The 16,834-nt window shown below is 45.9% G+C and overlaps 6 protein-coding genes across 7 annotated transcripts; 2 read left to right on the top strand and 4 right to left on the bottom strand.

Moving 5' to 3' along the window:
* Nucleotides 1-1,964: 1,964 nt before the first annotated feature.
* LOC111081360 (N-acetylglucosamine-6-sulfatase-like) lies at nucleotides 1,965-3,985 on the top strand. Of its 2 annotated transcripts, none has more exons than XM_022377408.2 (4): nucleotides 1,965-2,078; nucleotides 2,134-2,830; nucleotides 2,900-3,555; nucleotides 3,640-3,985. In XM_022377408.2, the coding sequence occupies exons 1-4, from the start codon at nucleotides 2,076-2,078 to the stop codon at nucleotides 3,751-3,753; spliced, it is 1,470 nt and encodes a 489-aa protein (XP_022233100.2). In that variant the 5' UTR covers nucleotides 1,965-2,075; the 3' UTR covers nucleotides 3,754-3,985. The 2 variants fall into 2 exon arrangements, with proteins under 2 accessions (XP_022233100.2, XP_022233099.2); XM_022377407.2 differs by having other exon boundaries at nucleotides 3,610-3,983.
* Nucleotides 3,979-5,177, bottom strand: LOC111076415 (immune-induced peptides). The gene is made up of 4 exons (XM_022370224.2): nucleotides 5,067-5,177; nucleotides 4,789-5,001; nucleotides 4,131-4,732; nucleotides 3,979-4,075 (listed from the first exon to the last, which is right to left on the bottom strand). The coding sequence occupies exons 1-4, from the start codon at nucleotides 5,116-5,118 to the stop codon at nucleotides 4,064-4,066; spliced, it is 879 nt and encodes a 292-aa protein (XP_022225916.2). The 5' UTR covers nucleotides 5,119-5,177; the 3' UTR covers nucleotides 3,979-4,063.
* A 350-nt stretch (nucleotides 5,178-5,527) lies between these two features.
* LOC111076410 (PAN2-PAN3 deadenylation complex catalytic subunit PAN2) lies at nucleotides 5,528-10,609 on the bottom strand. The gene is made up of 17 exons (XM_022370218.2): nucleotides 10,446-10,609; nucleotides 10,119-10,309; nucleotides 9,890-10,059; nucleotides 8,682-9,828; nucleotides 8,499-8,613; nucleotides 8,313-8,434; nucleotides 8,151-8,250; nucleotides 8,036-8,095; nucleotides 7,848-7,966; nucleotides 7,611-7,787; nucleotides 7,352-7,548; nucleotides 6,927-7,289; nucleotides 6,681-6,876; nucleotides 6,411-6,622; nucleotides 6,120-6,341; nucleotides 5,950-6,059; nucleotides 5,528-5,881 (listed from the first exon to the last, which is right to left on the bottom strand). Exons 1-17 carry the CDS (start codon nucleotides 10,498-10,500, stop codon nucleotides 5,715-5,717), a joined length of 3,723 nt encoding a protein of 1,240 aa, XP_022225910.2. The 5' UTR covers nucleotides 10,501-10,609; the 3' UTR covers nucleotides 5,528-5,714.
* A 343-nt stretch (nucleotides 10,610-10,952) lies between these two features.
* Nucleotides 10,953-12,184, top strand: LOC111076413 (aminoacyl tRNA synthase complex-interacting multifunctional protein 1). The gene is made up of 2 exons (XM_022370222.2): nucleotides 10,953-11,132; nucleotides 11,199-12,184. The coding sequence occupies exons 1-2, from the start codon at nucleotides 10,980-10,982 to the stop codon at nucleotides 12,003-12,005; spliced, it is 960 nt and encodes a 319-aa protein (XP_022225914.2). The 5' UTR covers nucleotides 10,953-10,979; the 3' UTR covers nucleotides 12,006-12,184.
* Nucleotides 12,024-13,337, bottom strand: LOC111076414 (protein FAM8A1). The gene is made up of 2 exons (XM_022370223.2): nucleotides 13,268-13,337; nucleotides 12,024-13,206 (listed from the first exon to the last, which is right to left on the bottom strand). The coding sequence occupies exon 2, from the start codon at nucleotides 13,203-13,205 to the stop codon at nucleotides 12,243-12,245; it is 963 nt and encodes a 320-aa protein (XP_022225915.1). The 5' UTR covers nucleotide 13,206; nucleotides 13,268-13,337; the 3' UTR covers nucleotides 12,024-12,242.
* Nucleotides 13,338-13,486: 149 nt separating this feature from the next.
* LOC111076411 (stromal membrane-associated protein 2) lies at nucleotides 13,487-16,207 on the bottom strand. Its single transcript, XM_022370219.2, has 2 exons — nucleotides 15,849-16,207; nucleotides 13,487-15,583 (listed from the first exon to the last, which is right to left on the bottom strand). The coding sequence occupies exons 1-2, from the start codon at nucleotides 15,967-15,969 to the stop codon at nucleotides 14,139-14,141; spliced, it is 1,566 nt and encodes a 521-aa protein (XP_022225911.2). The 5' UTR covers nucleotides 15,970-16,207; the 3' UTR covers nucleotides 13,487-14,138.
* Between the last annotated feature and the right edge of the window lie 627 nt (nucleotides 16,208-16,834).

The following is a 16,834-nucleotide window of genomic DNA, read 5'->3' on the forward strand; positions in this document are numbered from 1 at the left end:
TTTTTTATCGCACGGCGGGACAGTTTCAAGTGCTAGTGCGAAATTAGATTTCAAGTCCAATCTCGACCGCAAGCCAGAGACGAGACACCATGAGAAACATGGATAAAACGCACAGGTGATTGTGTTATACTTTTAAAAGCTGCTTGTAAAACTGAAAGATGGAAACAGGGTATACAAATGCCCATACTACCGGTATGGCAAGCAACAAGTGTTCAAATGACGTAACATTTGATGCCCACTTACGTTTGCGCTGCTATTTTGTGTTGACCTTTTTTGTTTAAGCATTTTATAAACAATCAATTAAAAATTTTTCCTTAAAATTAGCCAACTTTGTAGAAAATTTATTCTTCTATAGGATAAAATTATATGTTCAGGGCTGAGGCTCCTAGCTAGCTTGTAATATTAAATCGAATATCAAAATCGAGGAATATCAACGTCGAATGTTTTGAAAAAACAATCTAGTATCGATCGTGATAGTATCGGGCTGAAAAATTAAAAAAAAACCATTGAAACCTTTTAGGAACTTGTCCATTGTAAAAATTAGATGCCACCTGTCGATTTTTTTACAAATTTGTCTTCGTATTTTATAGCAGCCAAACATATCAAAAGCGCAACGACTGTATAGCCACTAACCATACAGTATATAGATGTGCCAGTTCATACAACGAAAGGGGCGCAAGCTGAGTGTTCTGCCCGGCTCCCAGCGCTTCGGCTTGAGGCTGGACACGGTGGCCCCACGGGTCGGGCTGGGCCGTCGGCATGTATGACTCATGTCGAGAAGCGAAGCAAGCTGAGAATGTGCAAATGTATGTGTGTAAAAGACACGAAAATTTTGTATCAATTCTTAGCTGCCGAAACCGTTTGAGTCGTTTCCAGTTACGTAAAGTGTGTGTGCCATGTATTCACACATACTGTGCTGTGTGTGGGCTCTACAATTGTTGGCCGCTTGAATTGGTTTTTCGTTTTGTTTTGAGGGCTGATGTGATGTAGCGACCTATTCAGGGCCGGATCAACCCTCAACCGGGCCCTGGGCAACCATCAATCTGGGGCCCTCCTTTATTTTGTATTATTTCTCAGTGGCTATTATATTATATATTTATATATTTTTATTCATTATTTGGAGTTTTGTTTTTTCAACAAAATTTTTCTGTTATCCCTAGGGGGCCCTAGGCAACTGCTAATCCGGCCCTGGACCTATTCCCGTCGTAAGACTTCATATTTTCTTGGTGTGTTCTGTCGCTCGACTCGACGCGGGTCGGGTCGAGGCATTGACGAAGCGGTTCATAAAATATTTTTTCGTTTTGTTTTGAAAAGCGAGAATGGGGGGGTATTTCTTCCATTCTCTTTTAGGCTAGCCTTTGCCTCTGCTTTCGGCTTCGTCAATGACTCAACCCGCGTCGAGTCGAGCGACAGAACACACCAAGAAAATATGAAGTCTTACGACGAGGTCCAGGGCCGGATTATCAGTTGCCTAGGGCCCTCCTAGAAATAACAGAAAAATTTTGTTGAAAAAACAAAACTCCAAATAATGAATACAAAATATAATAGCCACTGAGAAAAATACAAAATAAAGGAGGGCCCCAGATTGATGGTTGCCCAGGCCCGGTTGAGGGTTGATCCGGCCCTGAATAGGTCGCTACATCACATCAGCCCTCAAAACAAAGCGAAAAACCAATTCAAGCGGCCAACAATTGTAGAGCCCACACACAAGCACAGTATGTGTGAATACATGGCACACACACGTTTACGTAACCTGACCCAAACCGGCTAACACACCATCATCCTAATTTGGAGTGTACACGTACACAACACATGCATGCTTGCTGCCATCGGCTCGTGTGAGCCCTAGCCCAAGGCGGCCATTTCCAAAGCCGAAGATCTGGGAACGTACGCTGCAAACTCAGCTTGCGCCCCTTTCGATGTATGAACTGGCACATCTATATACTGTATGGTTAGTGGTATAGCGCAACCGTCGATAGTAGAGACTAGCAGTAAAATATCGATACTATCGATAGTGCCCTCGATGGTTTGACACCTCTAGTAAGCCGGGAAAACGCTAAAAAATTTGGACCAACATGGTAATGTATAATCTGAATCTTTTGTTTGAATCCTTCTCATGCGAAACACACATAGGCCAGCTTCATGCTCTCTCTCGCCATCAGTATTTTCTGTGTTGCCTGTGTCTTGGGTGAACAGTTACCCAATATATTGCTAATCTTAACAGATGATCAGGATGTGGAACTGCACGGAATGTACCCGATGTATGAAACTAGCAAGCTTCTGGGACGAGCCGGAGCACAGTTCCACAATGCCTTTACGCCGACGCCCATTTGCTGTCCAGCCAGAGCAAGTGTTCTCACTGGACAATACGCACACAATCACAGAACCTTTAACAACTCTGTCAGTGGAGGCTGCAACGGCCCAAACTGGCTGGATCGGTCGGAACCCCGGGCTTTGCCAGCTGTTCTTCAGAACCACGGCTACCGCACGTTCTTCGCTGGAAAATATCTAAACCAGTTTAGGGGGGCGAAGGTGCCGCCCGGTTGGAACGAGTTTCATGGCTTGCACGGAAACTCCCGCTACTACAATTACACGCTGCGCGAGAATTCCCAGAATGTCAGCTATACATCAACTTATCTTACTGACCTGCTGCGCGATCGCGCGGTTGACTTCCTACGCAGTGCCACTCGAAGCGACGAGCAGAGGCCATTTTTTGCAATGGTTGCCCCGCCAGCGCCGCATGCCCCATACACACCTGCACCACGTCATCGGGGAGTATTTTCCAATACGAAAGCTCTGCGCACCCCCAGCTTCAATAATCCTACAGAGGGTAAGCTGTGCCACATGTGTATATATATTGTTAAGTTCTTTTGTATGACCGTCTAATCGAATGCCCCAGATAAGCATTGGCTGGTTGGATCGTCCGCACGTCTGGCGGATGAAACTGTCGCCACCATAGACAGATATTTTCAGGGGCGCTGGGAATCGCTTCTGGCTGTCGACGAGTTGGTGGCCGCCTTGGTGGCGGTGCTAAGTGAGACGAAAGCCCTCGACGATACCTACATCATATACACCTCGGATAATGGGTATCATATGGGGCAGTTCGCACAGCCGTTTGACAAGCGGCAGCCGTATGAAACCGACATTCACGTACCTCTGCTAATGCGGGGTCCAGGCATAGCAGCAGGAAGCCATCTCCACGTAGCCGTCAGCTTGATAGATCTAGCTCCGACAGTTCTGGATTGGGCCGGCATAGCTGTTCCCCCCTACATGGATGGGCGGTCAATTCGCGGGGATCTGTTACAGGCGGGTCGGGCAGGCCGGGATATTACGCTACATCCGCCATACCGCCACTCGTTGCTGATAGAGTATTGGGGCGAGGGCAACGATGACACCTACAACCCGTCCTGCCCTTGGGAACGCAGTGATCGATTAGCGGAATGCACACCTGAAGCTGCCTGTCACTGCCAAGATTCGTGGAACAACACATTCGCCTGCCTGCGAGACTTTAAGTATAATGTCGATCGCATATACTGTCAGTTTAATGATAACGAGGTAAGTCATCATCCCAAAGAAATACAGTTTGAAATTATTGTTCCTTTGTACCAGCACTTTTCAGAGGCATATGACCTCTTGCAGGATCCTTATCAAATGTTGAACATTGTCTACGACCTGCTGCCGATTGAACGTGCGATCTATAGGCTGCGGCTTCAGAACCTAACCAAATGCTCTGGCCACTCGTGCTTAGTATAGTCAAAGCTGATGGGGAAATTCCCAGTGCAACTTGTTATTGCTTATAGCCAATGAACACATTGCGGTGAGATAGTTTAATCTTGTTGATCTGTTTGCTATAATCTCAATGTCAAGGTGCATCATGCTACAAAATTTCTCACTACTTGCAGTCGCAAGTAGCACCTAAGCCAAATGCAACAACTAAATACATTTATAGTAAATATAATTTATATATTAGACTGCAAGTTTAGTTAAATTTGTTTATTTGTTTATCATAAATTTGTATGATTTAAGTATCAATGTGTATTTAAAGTTGGATATTCCAATTGAACTAGCGGGAGTACTGCAAATTTAAAGGCGTTTAGAAGTTGAATTCTTTTGATTTAGCTATCACTTACATGCTGGGCAGGTCGGCCTCGGCCTGAGACAATCGCATTTCCGTTTTGGTCGACAGAAACAGTGCGTCCATCCGGACGCGTCCATACTGAAACTTTTTTGTTCCACACGCCAGCCTGATCATCACGGGCTACAAAGTTTTCTCCTTGCACCCGAGCATCATTAATGCCGCGGCGTCCACGTTGAATAACATATCCTCCGGGACCAACATCTACAGTTCGGCCAGGACGCTCAACGTGAAGTTGTGGGCTGCGGCGTCCACGTTGAATAACATATCCTCCGGGACCAACATCTACAGTTCGGCCAGGACGCTCAACGTGTAGTTGTGGGCTGCGACGTCCACGTTGAATAACATAGCCTCCGGGACCAACATCTACAGTTCGGCCAGGACGCTCAACGTGTAGTTGTGGGCTGCGACGTCCACGTTGAACAACAAATCCTCCCGGACCGACATCTACTGTTCGGCCAGGACGCTCAACGTGAAATTGGGGCTCTCGTCGGTTACGGCGTCCGGCGTGCAAGCCATTGTCAGCAATGTTTCCATTACCAATTTTATGCTGTCCATTTGTAGCTGAAAAGCTAGGACCGGTAATGCTGTGCGTAGCTATAGAAATGCACATTTAGTGGAATTCTTAGATAGTTCTTATAGCTGGACTGTACCTGGTCCTCCGGCATTTTTTCGGTTCACAAAAGTGTTGCCACTCCCATCCGTATAGACGTGTTCGCCCCGCGATGGAGTGTTCTGAAATTTGCCGTCTACTCCGGGCACACTATAGGGGCCTTCATTTTGTCCGCGTATATATACCTGATTGCCAGGAGCTCCAAATACATGGGGCCCATCGCGACCGTCGTATGTGTGTTGGGGATCGGCAGCTATAATAAATATATATCTTCGGTTAGCACTGCTGTGGACATCTCGACCAGACCAGGTTGCTCACCGACGCATAGAACGCCACAAACCACTAAGACGACTGAGCCAAAAGACTTCATTACGCGAATATTCAGTGATGTTCTCAGACAGAATGCTGAGTTGCAACTGAGCTCTGCTTGATCGGCTACTAGTATTTATAGTAGCTAAGCGACTGACATAACATTAGCTCAGACACCTATCAAATTAGCAGCTGGGTGAGCTTTCAGCAGCCGCCTCTGAATTTCCCCAAACGTCACAATCTTATTTGATAAGGCAATGCGATCGGGAATTTCAGAAAAAATCTTACACTATACACTCGTATCACATATGTAATCGTATTGCATACAGAGAGCACTCAGGGTTGTACAGTACTATTCGAGCCGTTGTCTACCCATCCGATTGAGTTTATATTGTAGGTGGTACATTTCTTCAAATCGATCGAAAAGCCAAAACTTTGGCAAGGAAAAGAACAATTTGTATACATTATAATTATTTTATACGTTTAAAATCCTTTCTTTTCCATAGTTTTAGTTACAAAGCGCATAGACAAACAAATTCAATTCCAATTGAGAAAAAACCATAAATTTAAAGGAAAGCTGCTGTTTTCAGATCGGTATAGCGTTTGTACTGAAGTTGAATTGGCATTGACAATGAGTGGCTCGAGCTCGCCAACGAGCTATTCCTCCGGCACTTTCCACTGCAGCTGCTTTCCACGCTCGTACAGAGTTTTGAGGGCACTCGTGAACTTTTTGTCCGCCTGCAATTTCAAGTAGTGCTTATAGAGCTGCAGAGTGGTCCGTGCATCCTCAATGGAGTCGTGAGTCTCCGACTGTATCTTTGTGCCTGGCAAATTTAGGATATATTTAGCAAAAGGTATTCCCAGTCAAAAAAAAAAAAATACGATTACAAACCCAAGAAATGCCAGGCCAGAAAACGCAGCGATACCATTCGATGGTGTGGCATGTGGAACAGGTGCACCGTGTCGATTATTTGCTCGGAGGGCACATAGATGTTGATGACCCTAGAGTGGCCCGAATCTATTGTACCATCTGTTAAACGTTTAAGTATTTAGGTTTCTCACCTGAAATCATTTTTGAGGCCATGTCCCACAAATATGACACCAACATCAACCAGATATTTCAACTTTTGATATGAATACTTGAGGGCCGTCAGTCGCTTATTGCTGAAGTTCGCATCCAAGTCGCCGGGCTTGATCCCAGAAAATTGTGTTAGGTAATCCACGACCTTCTCTTGTGTCGAGATGTAGTCGTCCATGAATGGTACTCCTTCGCTCGCTCCTTGTCTGTGGGCAACGATTTTCTTGATTAGAAAGGCCATTTCGTTGAAGTACTTGACTTGCAGAATTACTTACCCGCGAATACATGAAATGCGGGCCACGCTCATATGGCATGGCTTGATGGTCGCTGTTTTACCATCCGGACGAATTTCATTCTCCTCTGGATTAAGTGTTACGAATTCTGCATCCATTGCGACCAAGTCTCCTGACTGGGGCATTTCGTTGGATTGCAGCGGCTTCAGAGTTGCGTCTGTGCTCAGGTTGCTTGAAATGGGACTCACCATGTCCTGATAAAGTCCACCGATCATTACTACTTGCCCCATACTAATTGTTTGTTACACTCACTTGTAGAAACGGATTGGACAAGCATACAGGTGAATCGGTTGCTTCGTCGGATGGACGCGACTCTTCGGGTACTTCTGTTGTGTCTGGGCTGCTCGCCAAATCCAATTCCTCCTCAATGCTTCTGTAGAAGAGCACGCATGGCACTTTCCAATCCAAAGTGAACCAAACCGACTCTTGCGGCGACACAGGTGAAATGCTAAGGATGCTCAGTTAGCGTCAGTTAGTTGGCGTACCAAATAAACCTACCTGAAATCGTTAAAGATGTACCACTGGTGCTGCGAATCCTCCGAGGTCTCTGAAGCTGCCAGCTTCATGGTGTGGTACTGCCGCTGCACATTTATCAGGGAAACAAGGTTCTTTTGGGTGCCATCATCGACTTGGCAGACGACGGCGTGTAATGCATACATTCGATTGATTTCGCCTTTTTTTATGGATGGTTTCTCCCCCTCCTCCTCCTGTTCGGCTTTCTCTGTATCTGATTGCGTTTGCACGATGAGCTCGCCCTGGTCGGTGATGGTCATGGTAAAGGTCAGCGGGAACCAAGATTTCTGGCGACCGCTGGGCGAACTGCTCGAGTTGTTTGATTGGCTCGTATGCGACGGAGACTTTCTGCAAGAAGTTCATAAGTATTTATATAGACGTCCCTTTGGAATTTATCTAACGGAGCTAACCGATCCGGGTGCATGAAGTGGCAGTCGCTCCGCGAGCAGTTGGCTCCATAGCGACAGGGTTTGCTTGTGCTGAGGGAAGCCGATACCTCCACAGACGGCTTTTCGTTGCAGCGATTGAGATGGCGCTTCAGAAAGCCAATGTCCTTTTCGTTATTGAGGCCGCAATTGATGGCTAGCATTTGCGGAAGAGATGACACCTGGTAAGAGTAAATTCGATTAGAAATCTCAATCCCACAGTCAGGTGCGTGAAATCTCTCACCTTTACGCTCTGATTAGTTGGCGAAAACTTTTTACAGTTCTCGCAGAATGCCTGAATGCTCTTTTCCGAGCTGAGAGAACGCTTCAAAATAGTTCCAAAGTTGAAATACTGCTCACTATCTTTGATGTGAGTGGGATATGACATGTTACAGGCCAGCAGCAGGTTCTCCTTCGATTTCTGTGAAATTAAGTCGTTTAAAAACTATGCTCGCAAACAATTGTATTCATTTATCTCTACCTCAACGTGACATTTGATGCAGCGGTTTATGCAGATCTGCTTAGTGCCAAATATTTTGCTAATGTCCGTTTCTGCGTTTATTTTGCTGCGTTCCCTATCATCATCCTTGGCGGTGTCATCTATTAGTGTGGATTAAAACGGGGATATACAACAATACAATCGAATGCAAAAAGTCACCTCATACCTACCACAAATTGAGTCGTATAGGTCTGTGGAGACGCTTGTGTCGACTGTGCTTGAGCTCTCAGCTAAAACATAAACTTTGTTTAGTATTCACACCCAATCAGGATTTTTCAGGTTTACCATTATTCGGGGCATGCACAGTGCCGCCTCCCACAGACGAGTTCTTGCTGGAATCGAAGATTTCGTAATGCATTTGATGCAGTATAAATCGGTTCCAGTTCTGTAGATGGTTTTGTTATCTCCAAAGTTCAGAATATTACCAAATATATGTATAGAACTTACCTGTATCAATGTGATTAGGTTTACATTTGCCGACCGGTCCGTGAGGATCAAGCCCAAGGCGGAAGCCTCCGGCACTGTGCGAAAAGAACGCAGAAAATTGCTGGCTTGACAAGGCGAAGAAGCTGCAAAAAAAGAGCGAAATCAAATTAACTTCACCGCTGGTAACTGGGGCAGGTGTGGACCAACCGCTACTCTTGTCCAGCATGTTGAATAGGAAGCCCAGCTCACAGGACAAGCAAAACTCCTTTGTGCAGACATGTTCGATGAGTTTCATGCGCAGCGGCTCTGTAAAGTACAGGATCTGCAGAAGGTGTGAGCGTATAATTATTAAAATACATTGGCTATCATTAGCTGATAGGGATGTCAGACCTGCAGCATGGAGTTGCAATAGGAATTCGGCAGCGTCGCCTCCAATCCTGCGAAGCACGTCTGATTGTGTTGATCGAAGTCGAAGTCCTGAGTGCCAAGCTTTGTGTACTTGAGCTCAACTTTACGATATCGCCTTGGAATGATTTTGACGCCGTTCTCTGCCTTGGTAACCGCCGTAGCTCCGTTCCCATTAGTGCTGCCTGCTCCCCCTGGTTCAATTACATACGGAATCTGATTCCGTCGAGCTGTGCGTGGATTCGGCGAGTACCCAATAGGGCCTTGCATTTTCATGCTGCTCAGTACATCGGGCTCAATGGTCTTGGGTCTGTGGTAGCGATAGTGCAGCAGCTCCTCGGGCCAATCGGAGAACCACTGTGTGCCTGTCGTCAGGTGGGGCAGCATGATCGATGACAGCGGGAAGTTCGTATCCGTAATCGAAACTACAGGCAGCTGCGGCACCACATCTGCGAACTCGGTGTTGCGCGAGAAGGGATTGAACTGCGGCTGAGGCGTTTGCACTGACGCAATCATGTTTATGTGGCCCGACTGGTCGCCGAATGCCATCGCCTGCGAAGAGGAGCTTATGTCGAAGCTGAGGCACTGGCTGCCATTTGTGTTGATCTGATACATTGAGACTCGAGGCTCGCTTAGCTCGACAGTGTCGACCAACTGAATTTGGCCGTAGCTGGAGACGACGGCCAAGCGGGATGTCAGAGATGGGAGAAACTTGAGCATTTGGGGATCAATGAGAACTTGTATGGGGGAAATTAGTCGCAGCATACGCAGGTCGTAGACCATGAGGAAGCGATCTATTGCCAAGTTGTTCTGCCGCCCGCTATAGCCGCACGAGATAAGAAGGTTGCCCTGCACACTAAAGTCGGAGAGGACATTGGTATGAGTTTTAATTGTATGCTGCACACTCAAGCTGTTCAAGTCGCGCAGCGTGACCGTCCCAAACTGATCACCGGCAAAGAGGTATCGCGAGTTCTTGCGTAGCACCGTGCAGCCGGCGGCGCCTACGTGTTCCAATCGGGTTTCCTTTAGCGTACGCAAGTCAAAGTCAATCAGCTCCTCCTGGAGTCCAGCCATAACCAAGCGATTGGGTGATAGTTGCAGCATGCACACCATTTCCGCCATATGATTGGATCTGTAAGGATCCCAGCCGATCCATTGATATCATTCATTTGCTCAGACATTTCTTCACTTACTTGTGAGTGAACTTGGGAAGACCTCTTCGAATTTGGTGTCGCAGCGAGGTCTGCGTTAGCACAAGCACTCCCGAGTCCAGGGTTGCGATTTGACGGACTATGTCGCTTGCGTGCACTTGGAATGATGTATATTTTTGCATGGAGCTCGTATAGTAGGAGGTGACATGGCCCTGAAGATACGACTTGCGTTAGCAGAGAAATATCAATGCCCAAACGGGCTTCCTCTTACTCCCTGGTTTCCCATCCACAGCAGCTCCTCATAGTCATCGAAGACCACACTGGAGACGCCGAAGTGCTCCCCACCATCGGCGAGAACTGGGACCAGTTCCACATAGTCAGCATCGGTGGTGCCTATATTGAAGCCATTGAAACTTGGGGAAAAGTGTCCAGTGCCGCGCGCTGGTCCCCCATCGTAGACATCTGAAACGTAAACAAAGGAGAAAGCTTTTCTGATTTTGTGCGAATTTCAATAATGCACACGCATACAAATGCAAGCGTTTGTGTTCGTATGCACATATCTGTGGAATGAGAATGGGACGACTGACGTTCGACGTACTTAATATATCCTCTGAGGCGCCGATTTGATCGGAGCCACAATAAACGTAATCCATCTGATCTACTACACTGTGCTTGTGTGCATATATATTTTTTGTTTGTTTTGTTTTACTTCTTGCTGGTTGCCAGCCGTTTTCGTTTGCATTTGGGGCACTCTATCGATACCACAACAACAATTACATACATCGACACGAAGACAGTGCTGCCAACTTTTCATCAGAAAAAAGTTTACTTGGACAAGAGACAAGAAAAAGGCCTAAAGCCAAGTACTCCATCGGAAATTAGCTCGCAAACAGAATCGTGTTAGATATTAAAAAAAAAAACCTAATTTGTCTAGTAACGTGATACGATACTCAATAGTGGTTTTACAGTGAACCTGACACCCATAATTACGATGTTACGATTTTTAAAGCATATTATCTTTAATTTATAGATTTTTTTGTGTCTTGTCCAAGTTAGAAACGGCTTTTTTTTTCTGATGAATTATAGTGTTATCAAATCAAATTTTTTCGATAAATACACTGATCGAAATACAATGCTGCGTACAACATCCACCGTCAGCAGGAAACACGGAATATATTTTGTCAACTTTTTACGGACAAAAATTAAAACAAGAATGGCAGCTTTGCAGCAAATTGTGGAAAATAATGAACGCGCTGAGGCGTTAGTTGAGTCCCTCAAGTCAGAGGCAAGTCAAGTATTCTGGGACTCTAAAAAAAAAAAAACTATTTTCATCTCACTTTTGCGAAAACAGATGGCCGGGATCCAATATCAGCTCGTGCTCCGCAAGAAACAAGAGCTCATCACGGAAAACGCCGCACTGGAAAAGGAAATCGAAGCTGCATTGGCAGAGCTAGTGCAACTCGAACTCAAGAATGGCAAGCCACAGATATTGGTCCCAGGCAACCGATCATTCTGCACCGACGCCGCCGCAGCAGCAGCAGCAGCGGTTGCTCCTTCAAATGGACCTGCAAGTGAGACGAAAGCGCCTTCCGCTCCACCAAAGGAGAAAAAGGTAAAGGAAAAGAAAGCAGCTGCCGAGAAACCCAGTCCTGTTGCAGAGGCTCCAGTTGATGTCGGCCGCTTGGATCTGCGCGTTGGAAAGATTATTGAGGTGGGTCGTCACCCCGATGCGGATAGCTTGTACTTGGAAAAAATTGACTGTGGCGAAGCCGCCCCACGCACGGTCGTCTCAGGCCTGGTAAAGTTCGTGCCGATCGAGGAGATGCAAAACCGTATGGTTGTGGTCATGTGCAACCTGAAACCAGCCAAAATGCGCGGCGTGACCTCAGAGGCTATGGTGATGTGTGCTTCGACGCCGGACAAAGTGGAAGTGCTGAGCCCACCTGTGGGCGCAATTCCTGGGGATCTCGTTCACTGCGAGGGATACACACGCCAGCCGGATGCTCAGCTAAATCCTAAGAAGAAGGTCTTTGAAGCGTGTGCTCCCGATCTAATGACGAATGCCGACCTGGTGGCATGCTACAAGGGCTCAGCTCTGCATGTTCCTGGCAAGGGCAATGTTGTCTCTCAGTCTCTGAAAAACGTGAATGTGAAGTAAACCAATAAACGAACAAACTCCGATAATTCTGACACGCCTCGTACTCCACTTGCTCAGCGTTTCAGGGATTTGATTTAATTTTATTTTACAGGATTTTACATCAACATAACGACATTAAATTTAGTATTAACAATAACTTTTGTATGTATGTATAGATAAAGCATATGCATAAATACTCCGTACACAATTTGGCGGTTCGTGTGGGGGGTGGGGGTTCCTATAACTTCCGACTGATTGTTAGCGATTACGTTGTGGTTGCTGCGGCACATCGGTCCGGTATATGGCATTGGAATTGGACTCGACGACTATCGTTTTTGTCAATATGTCGTAGGCGGTTCGATTGTTCTTGAAAAATATCATAACAACGCAGATGGGAAACAGCAGCGTCATTACAAGGTTCTTCGCAAGGGCTCGCGCGAAGGCCCTCAGCAATTTTGGGGTCTCAGCGGGATAGAGCAGGGCTCTCAGTGGTTCCCGCTGCGGCTGGAAAACAAATTGTGGCACGACGGGTGCCTGCAGAGGAACAACTGCCTCCACATAGTGTATGCGTATCTTCATCAGCGATTTGCCAGGCGTAGCTCCGTTGTACCAGACAGTCCAAACTGCCTCATAGCAGCACACTATCATCTTGGTTAGCATCTCGATCATGAGCAGATCGGACGACATATTTATAAAGTCCATGGAGATGTCGAAGAAGTTCACAAAGAGATCCTCATCTTCCAGTGTCCTCCGCATAACGTCCTTGTCAAAATCAATATCAAATAGATTCACTATGCCAAAGGTCACAATTATTTTCAATATGAACAGGATGAGCATGTCGATTGCCTCCGCAACGGCTCGCTTCCAAAAGGGCGCGACCACATACTCATAGCCTCCCACACGCTGTATGGTCTCGTGCTGTTGGATCTCGTCCAGCACCCGGAATCGGTTGAAGGCGGCCGGAGCTGCCGCAGGTGCTGGCGCACTTCCAGTTTCCTGTGCCCTTAGCGGGGGACTCGACAGGATGGGATTCGGTTGAAAGAGCTGCGGGTAGTTGGCGAGCAAGTAATATGGAAACATTGCCATTGCATTTTGTGAGATGGATGCTTGTTTTGCCCATTCGGAGAGACTGGCGAAATACGCTTCCTTCGTTGTCAGTTCCTGGCTGATGGCTGGGTCAGTAAGAAGCTTTTGCAGCTTCTCTTCGATTTGCTCGGTCATACTGTCGACCGTATGAAGTAATTTATTATTGTATTTTGTTTTTTTTTACTTTTTTTTACTACCTCGGGGTTGACGTGTTTTTGAGCTGCTGCTAGAGGTGGAAAAGCATCGATGTCGTTGTTTTCGATGTTTCAGATTAAAACATCGATGAAACGTGATGTTTTGCAAGGTAAATATTTAAAATCGAGCGGGAACTTTGTGAGCCTCGGGCAAACGCCCAACTTTTATACCCCTTATACGACTATATGTGGGATCCCTTCCATAACAATGAATGAACGGGATTTTTAATCAAGTAATATTACACAGTTCGAAGTTGTTTAATTTATTCCTTAAATGTAGCCACTTACAAAACGAATGCATACATTAATCCAACACTCCAGCCATGATATTTAATATTCACTTTGAGAAACAAATGTGAGATTATCTTAAGATGCGGACCGTACCGATTAAAAGTACATTGCCAAATCTTTTACTTAACATACTCTCTTTCTTGCATGGATGATTTATGCACGATATATGTATTAAATCCTAGCTAATATTTCAATAGAACGCGTACATACACATAATTCGGAAGTGCATTATAGGTTTTAGTTGTAGTTAGATTTTTATTATTTTGGTGTTAGACAAAGTTATGGTATAATTGGAATAGATTCGGCGAACGGGCGCCGCACTGCACACCCTGTACTGCCCTGCAAACCTTGAACATTTTCTAATACATGGCTCGACGCGAGAGGCAAGTGGATAATTCTGCTATCAATACGTGTGTTTTGCTCAAACGCGTCTCTACACAACTAACTAACTGGCAAGTTGTACATCAAATGGATATAACCTTATCATCTCATCACACATACACTCTCATCTGCAACGCGAGACATACGCTTGTCTTAAAATTAATTAAAGGAATACATACATATACATAAATACAATCTGTATTTATTGCCAAACATTACCGATATTTAAGTTTCCGAATTGCTGATTCAGATTGGATGGTACTGAGGAGGCAGTGGGGCCAGCCGAGGCGGGGAATCCAATCGGTCCGGTTTGGGGAGCCATAGGCAAGCCAGTGGATAGGGGTTGCATGACATTCATGGAGAGGCTCGCCAGCTGTGGGTGTTGCTGCTGCTGTGAAACCGCCTGCGGGTGTGCCCCAAACAGGGGCATCCCACTAAGAATGCTTTGATTTGTCTGCATCAGATTCGAGCCAGATCCTTGCACAGGTAAGCTACCGCCTGCAGCATAAGGACTGGCGCCAGAGTTCAGAAACTGTCCACCGCCAAAGCCGACTCCACCCACACCCGCCATGCTCATTGAATTGGCACTCGAGCTGATGGGGGCGTTGCTGAACGCGTTCGGAGCAGCCATTACAGGGGCATTGTACATGCTAACTGAGTTCGGGGGCGTCATAAATTGATGTGGAATCTGCTGCTGCTGTTGCTGATGCATGTATCCGCCAGGAGCCATGCCTGTGAATCCGCCAAAATTCAGTTGCGGATTATGAGTGGTAGGTGTATTTCCGTACAGAGCCAGGATACTGTCCTTAGACAGCTTGCCAGACTGGTCCTTGTCGTTGGCCCCATTCCCCAGCGAGCCTTGGTTGAAGAAGTCCTGCTCCTCCTGTGCCAATGAGTTGGGCTTTGAGGCCAGCAGGGCATCACCATTGTTCCCATTAAATTTCTCCTGGTGACCTGTGGCAGTATCAGTCGGGATGATGCCACAGCTGCTGGCACTTAGAAAGCTGGTGAAACTTTCGTTTTGAAGGTCTTGGCTAGCAGTGGTGGCAGCCCCACCGCCCACTATGGGCTTAGTGGGCGATGAAAGCCCCAAAAGATCACTTTCGCCGGCGCTGCTATTTAATTGTACACGATGTGAGGTCTTTGGGCTGCAGCCGCCAACTTGGTTCGGCTTGGGCTTGGGCAATGGGGCGGGTAGTGGCGAGTTTTTGGATCCAGTCGCCGATGTGGAGGCGCGCTTGTCGACAGCGCTTGCAACGCCACTGAGACCCAAGCTGGCTTGGGTACTTTTCTTTTTCCTCTTCTGCCGCTCTAGTTCTTCATCGATTTCCTTGGCCCAGTCTACTTTGGGTGGTGACGGCGGCACCCATTCGCGGGCCAAATACTTTTTGTGTTCGTACTTTGCACGAATAAAGTTCTCCAATGCGGTGTCCGTTTGTGGCCGTCGGAATCCGTCCGGAAGCTGCGCCTCGTACACGGCGCGGGCCCTAGAGTTTCCCATTTGCTGCAGCGAGATCACTTGCTCCGGCGTCCAAGTATCCAGATTCACTGACTTGACACGTGATATATGAACACCCAAATTCCGGTGGATGCCAGCGCAGCGGATGCACAGGAACATGCCCAAGTTCCAAGACGCCCAGCGGGGACCTGTTAATGAATGCAGTTCATATTTTATAGTACTCTCAAACTCACGACTGTACATAGATGTACATATTCATGTAAATGATGAAGAAAATTTCTTTGCAATCCTGGCAAGCTATCAATTTTATTTATCTCACCAGTCAACCCATTCTATTATGTTGTGTACATAAGTTCACATATACATAGATAAGTATGGATGCATATGTGTGCTGATGTACATCCGTACGGTCGCCAGTAGCGAAATAAATCATAAATTATGTATTGCACCTACCTTTGGCATCGCAGTCAACGCAATATTTGTTATCTTCGTCGCGTAGCATTTGGGTTAATAGGGTTTGACATTTTTCCTGTATCAGTTTGGTGCGTTGGCCTGCATTTGAAGAAGAACTCATTTTCCTGCACTTGTCTCTTCGCTCCAATGTATTGATGTTTGCGAATGTACGTGGATGTTATGTTGTACTGTACGTGTGCGCTGCTGCAACGTGGCGTTGGAGACGAAGAGGTGCTTTAGACCTTATCTACTCTTTTGCATGGATACAAACACAAGCAAATTTATTAATTTTGGTTTTTATCAGAAAAGTTTTGTACCGAAAAGAGTACGGAATACGTCTGCGTAGGGTATATATCGATATATATATTTTGTGTAATATATTTCTCGATGATAGTTTTTTGCCCGATAGTTTTGTTTGATATTTAAATTTTTGCGAATTTGACGGACTAAAAACAGCTTCATTCCAATAACAATTTTTACTGAACATAAGTAATTGTATGTAAATTGCCCATACCAACTAAAGATTTTAGAAAACATCGCAAGGTACATCCAACATTGATAGTACTACATCTACATGTTTTTTGCCATTCCTAAAAAATAAAATTGAGCGCTTAAATACGAGCAACCGGGCATAATTGCTTTTTTTCGATCTACTTTTTCTCACTTTCTGCCTCCTCCTTTCCAGCGCTCAAATGGCAGAAAACGGTTAAATTCAAATCTGAGATACCAGGCGAACAGAAATCAGCAGAAGGTCGCTGCTTTTTTAATTTCTCTTTTTTCTTGTTTCTATTTGTATTTCGTTGCTCTCTCTTTTCGCTCTAATTTATCTCATTTTCTGCATCCACTTTCCACCGCTCAAATGGCAGAAAACCGTTAAATTCAAATCTGAGATACCAGGCGCACAGAAATCAGCAGAAGGTCACTGGTTTTTTTAATTTCTCTTTTTTAGTGTTTCTCTCTATATTTCCACCGTAAAGTGGAGGCAG

This window comes from Drosophila obscura, unplaced genomic scaffold (assembly GCF_018151105.1).
Source record: "Drosophila obscura isolate BZ-5 IFL unplaced genomic scaffold, ASM1815110v1 contig_186, whole genome shotgun sequence".
Taxonomy (NCBI): Eukaryota; Metazoa; Arthropoda; class Insecta; order Diptera; family Drosophilidae; genus Drosophila; species Drosophila obscura.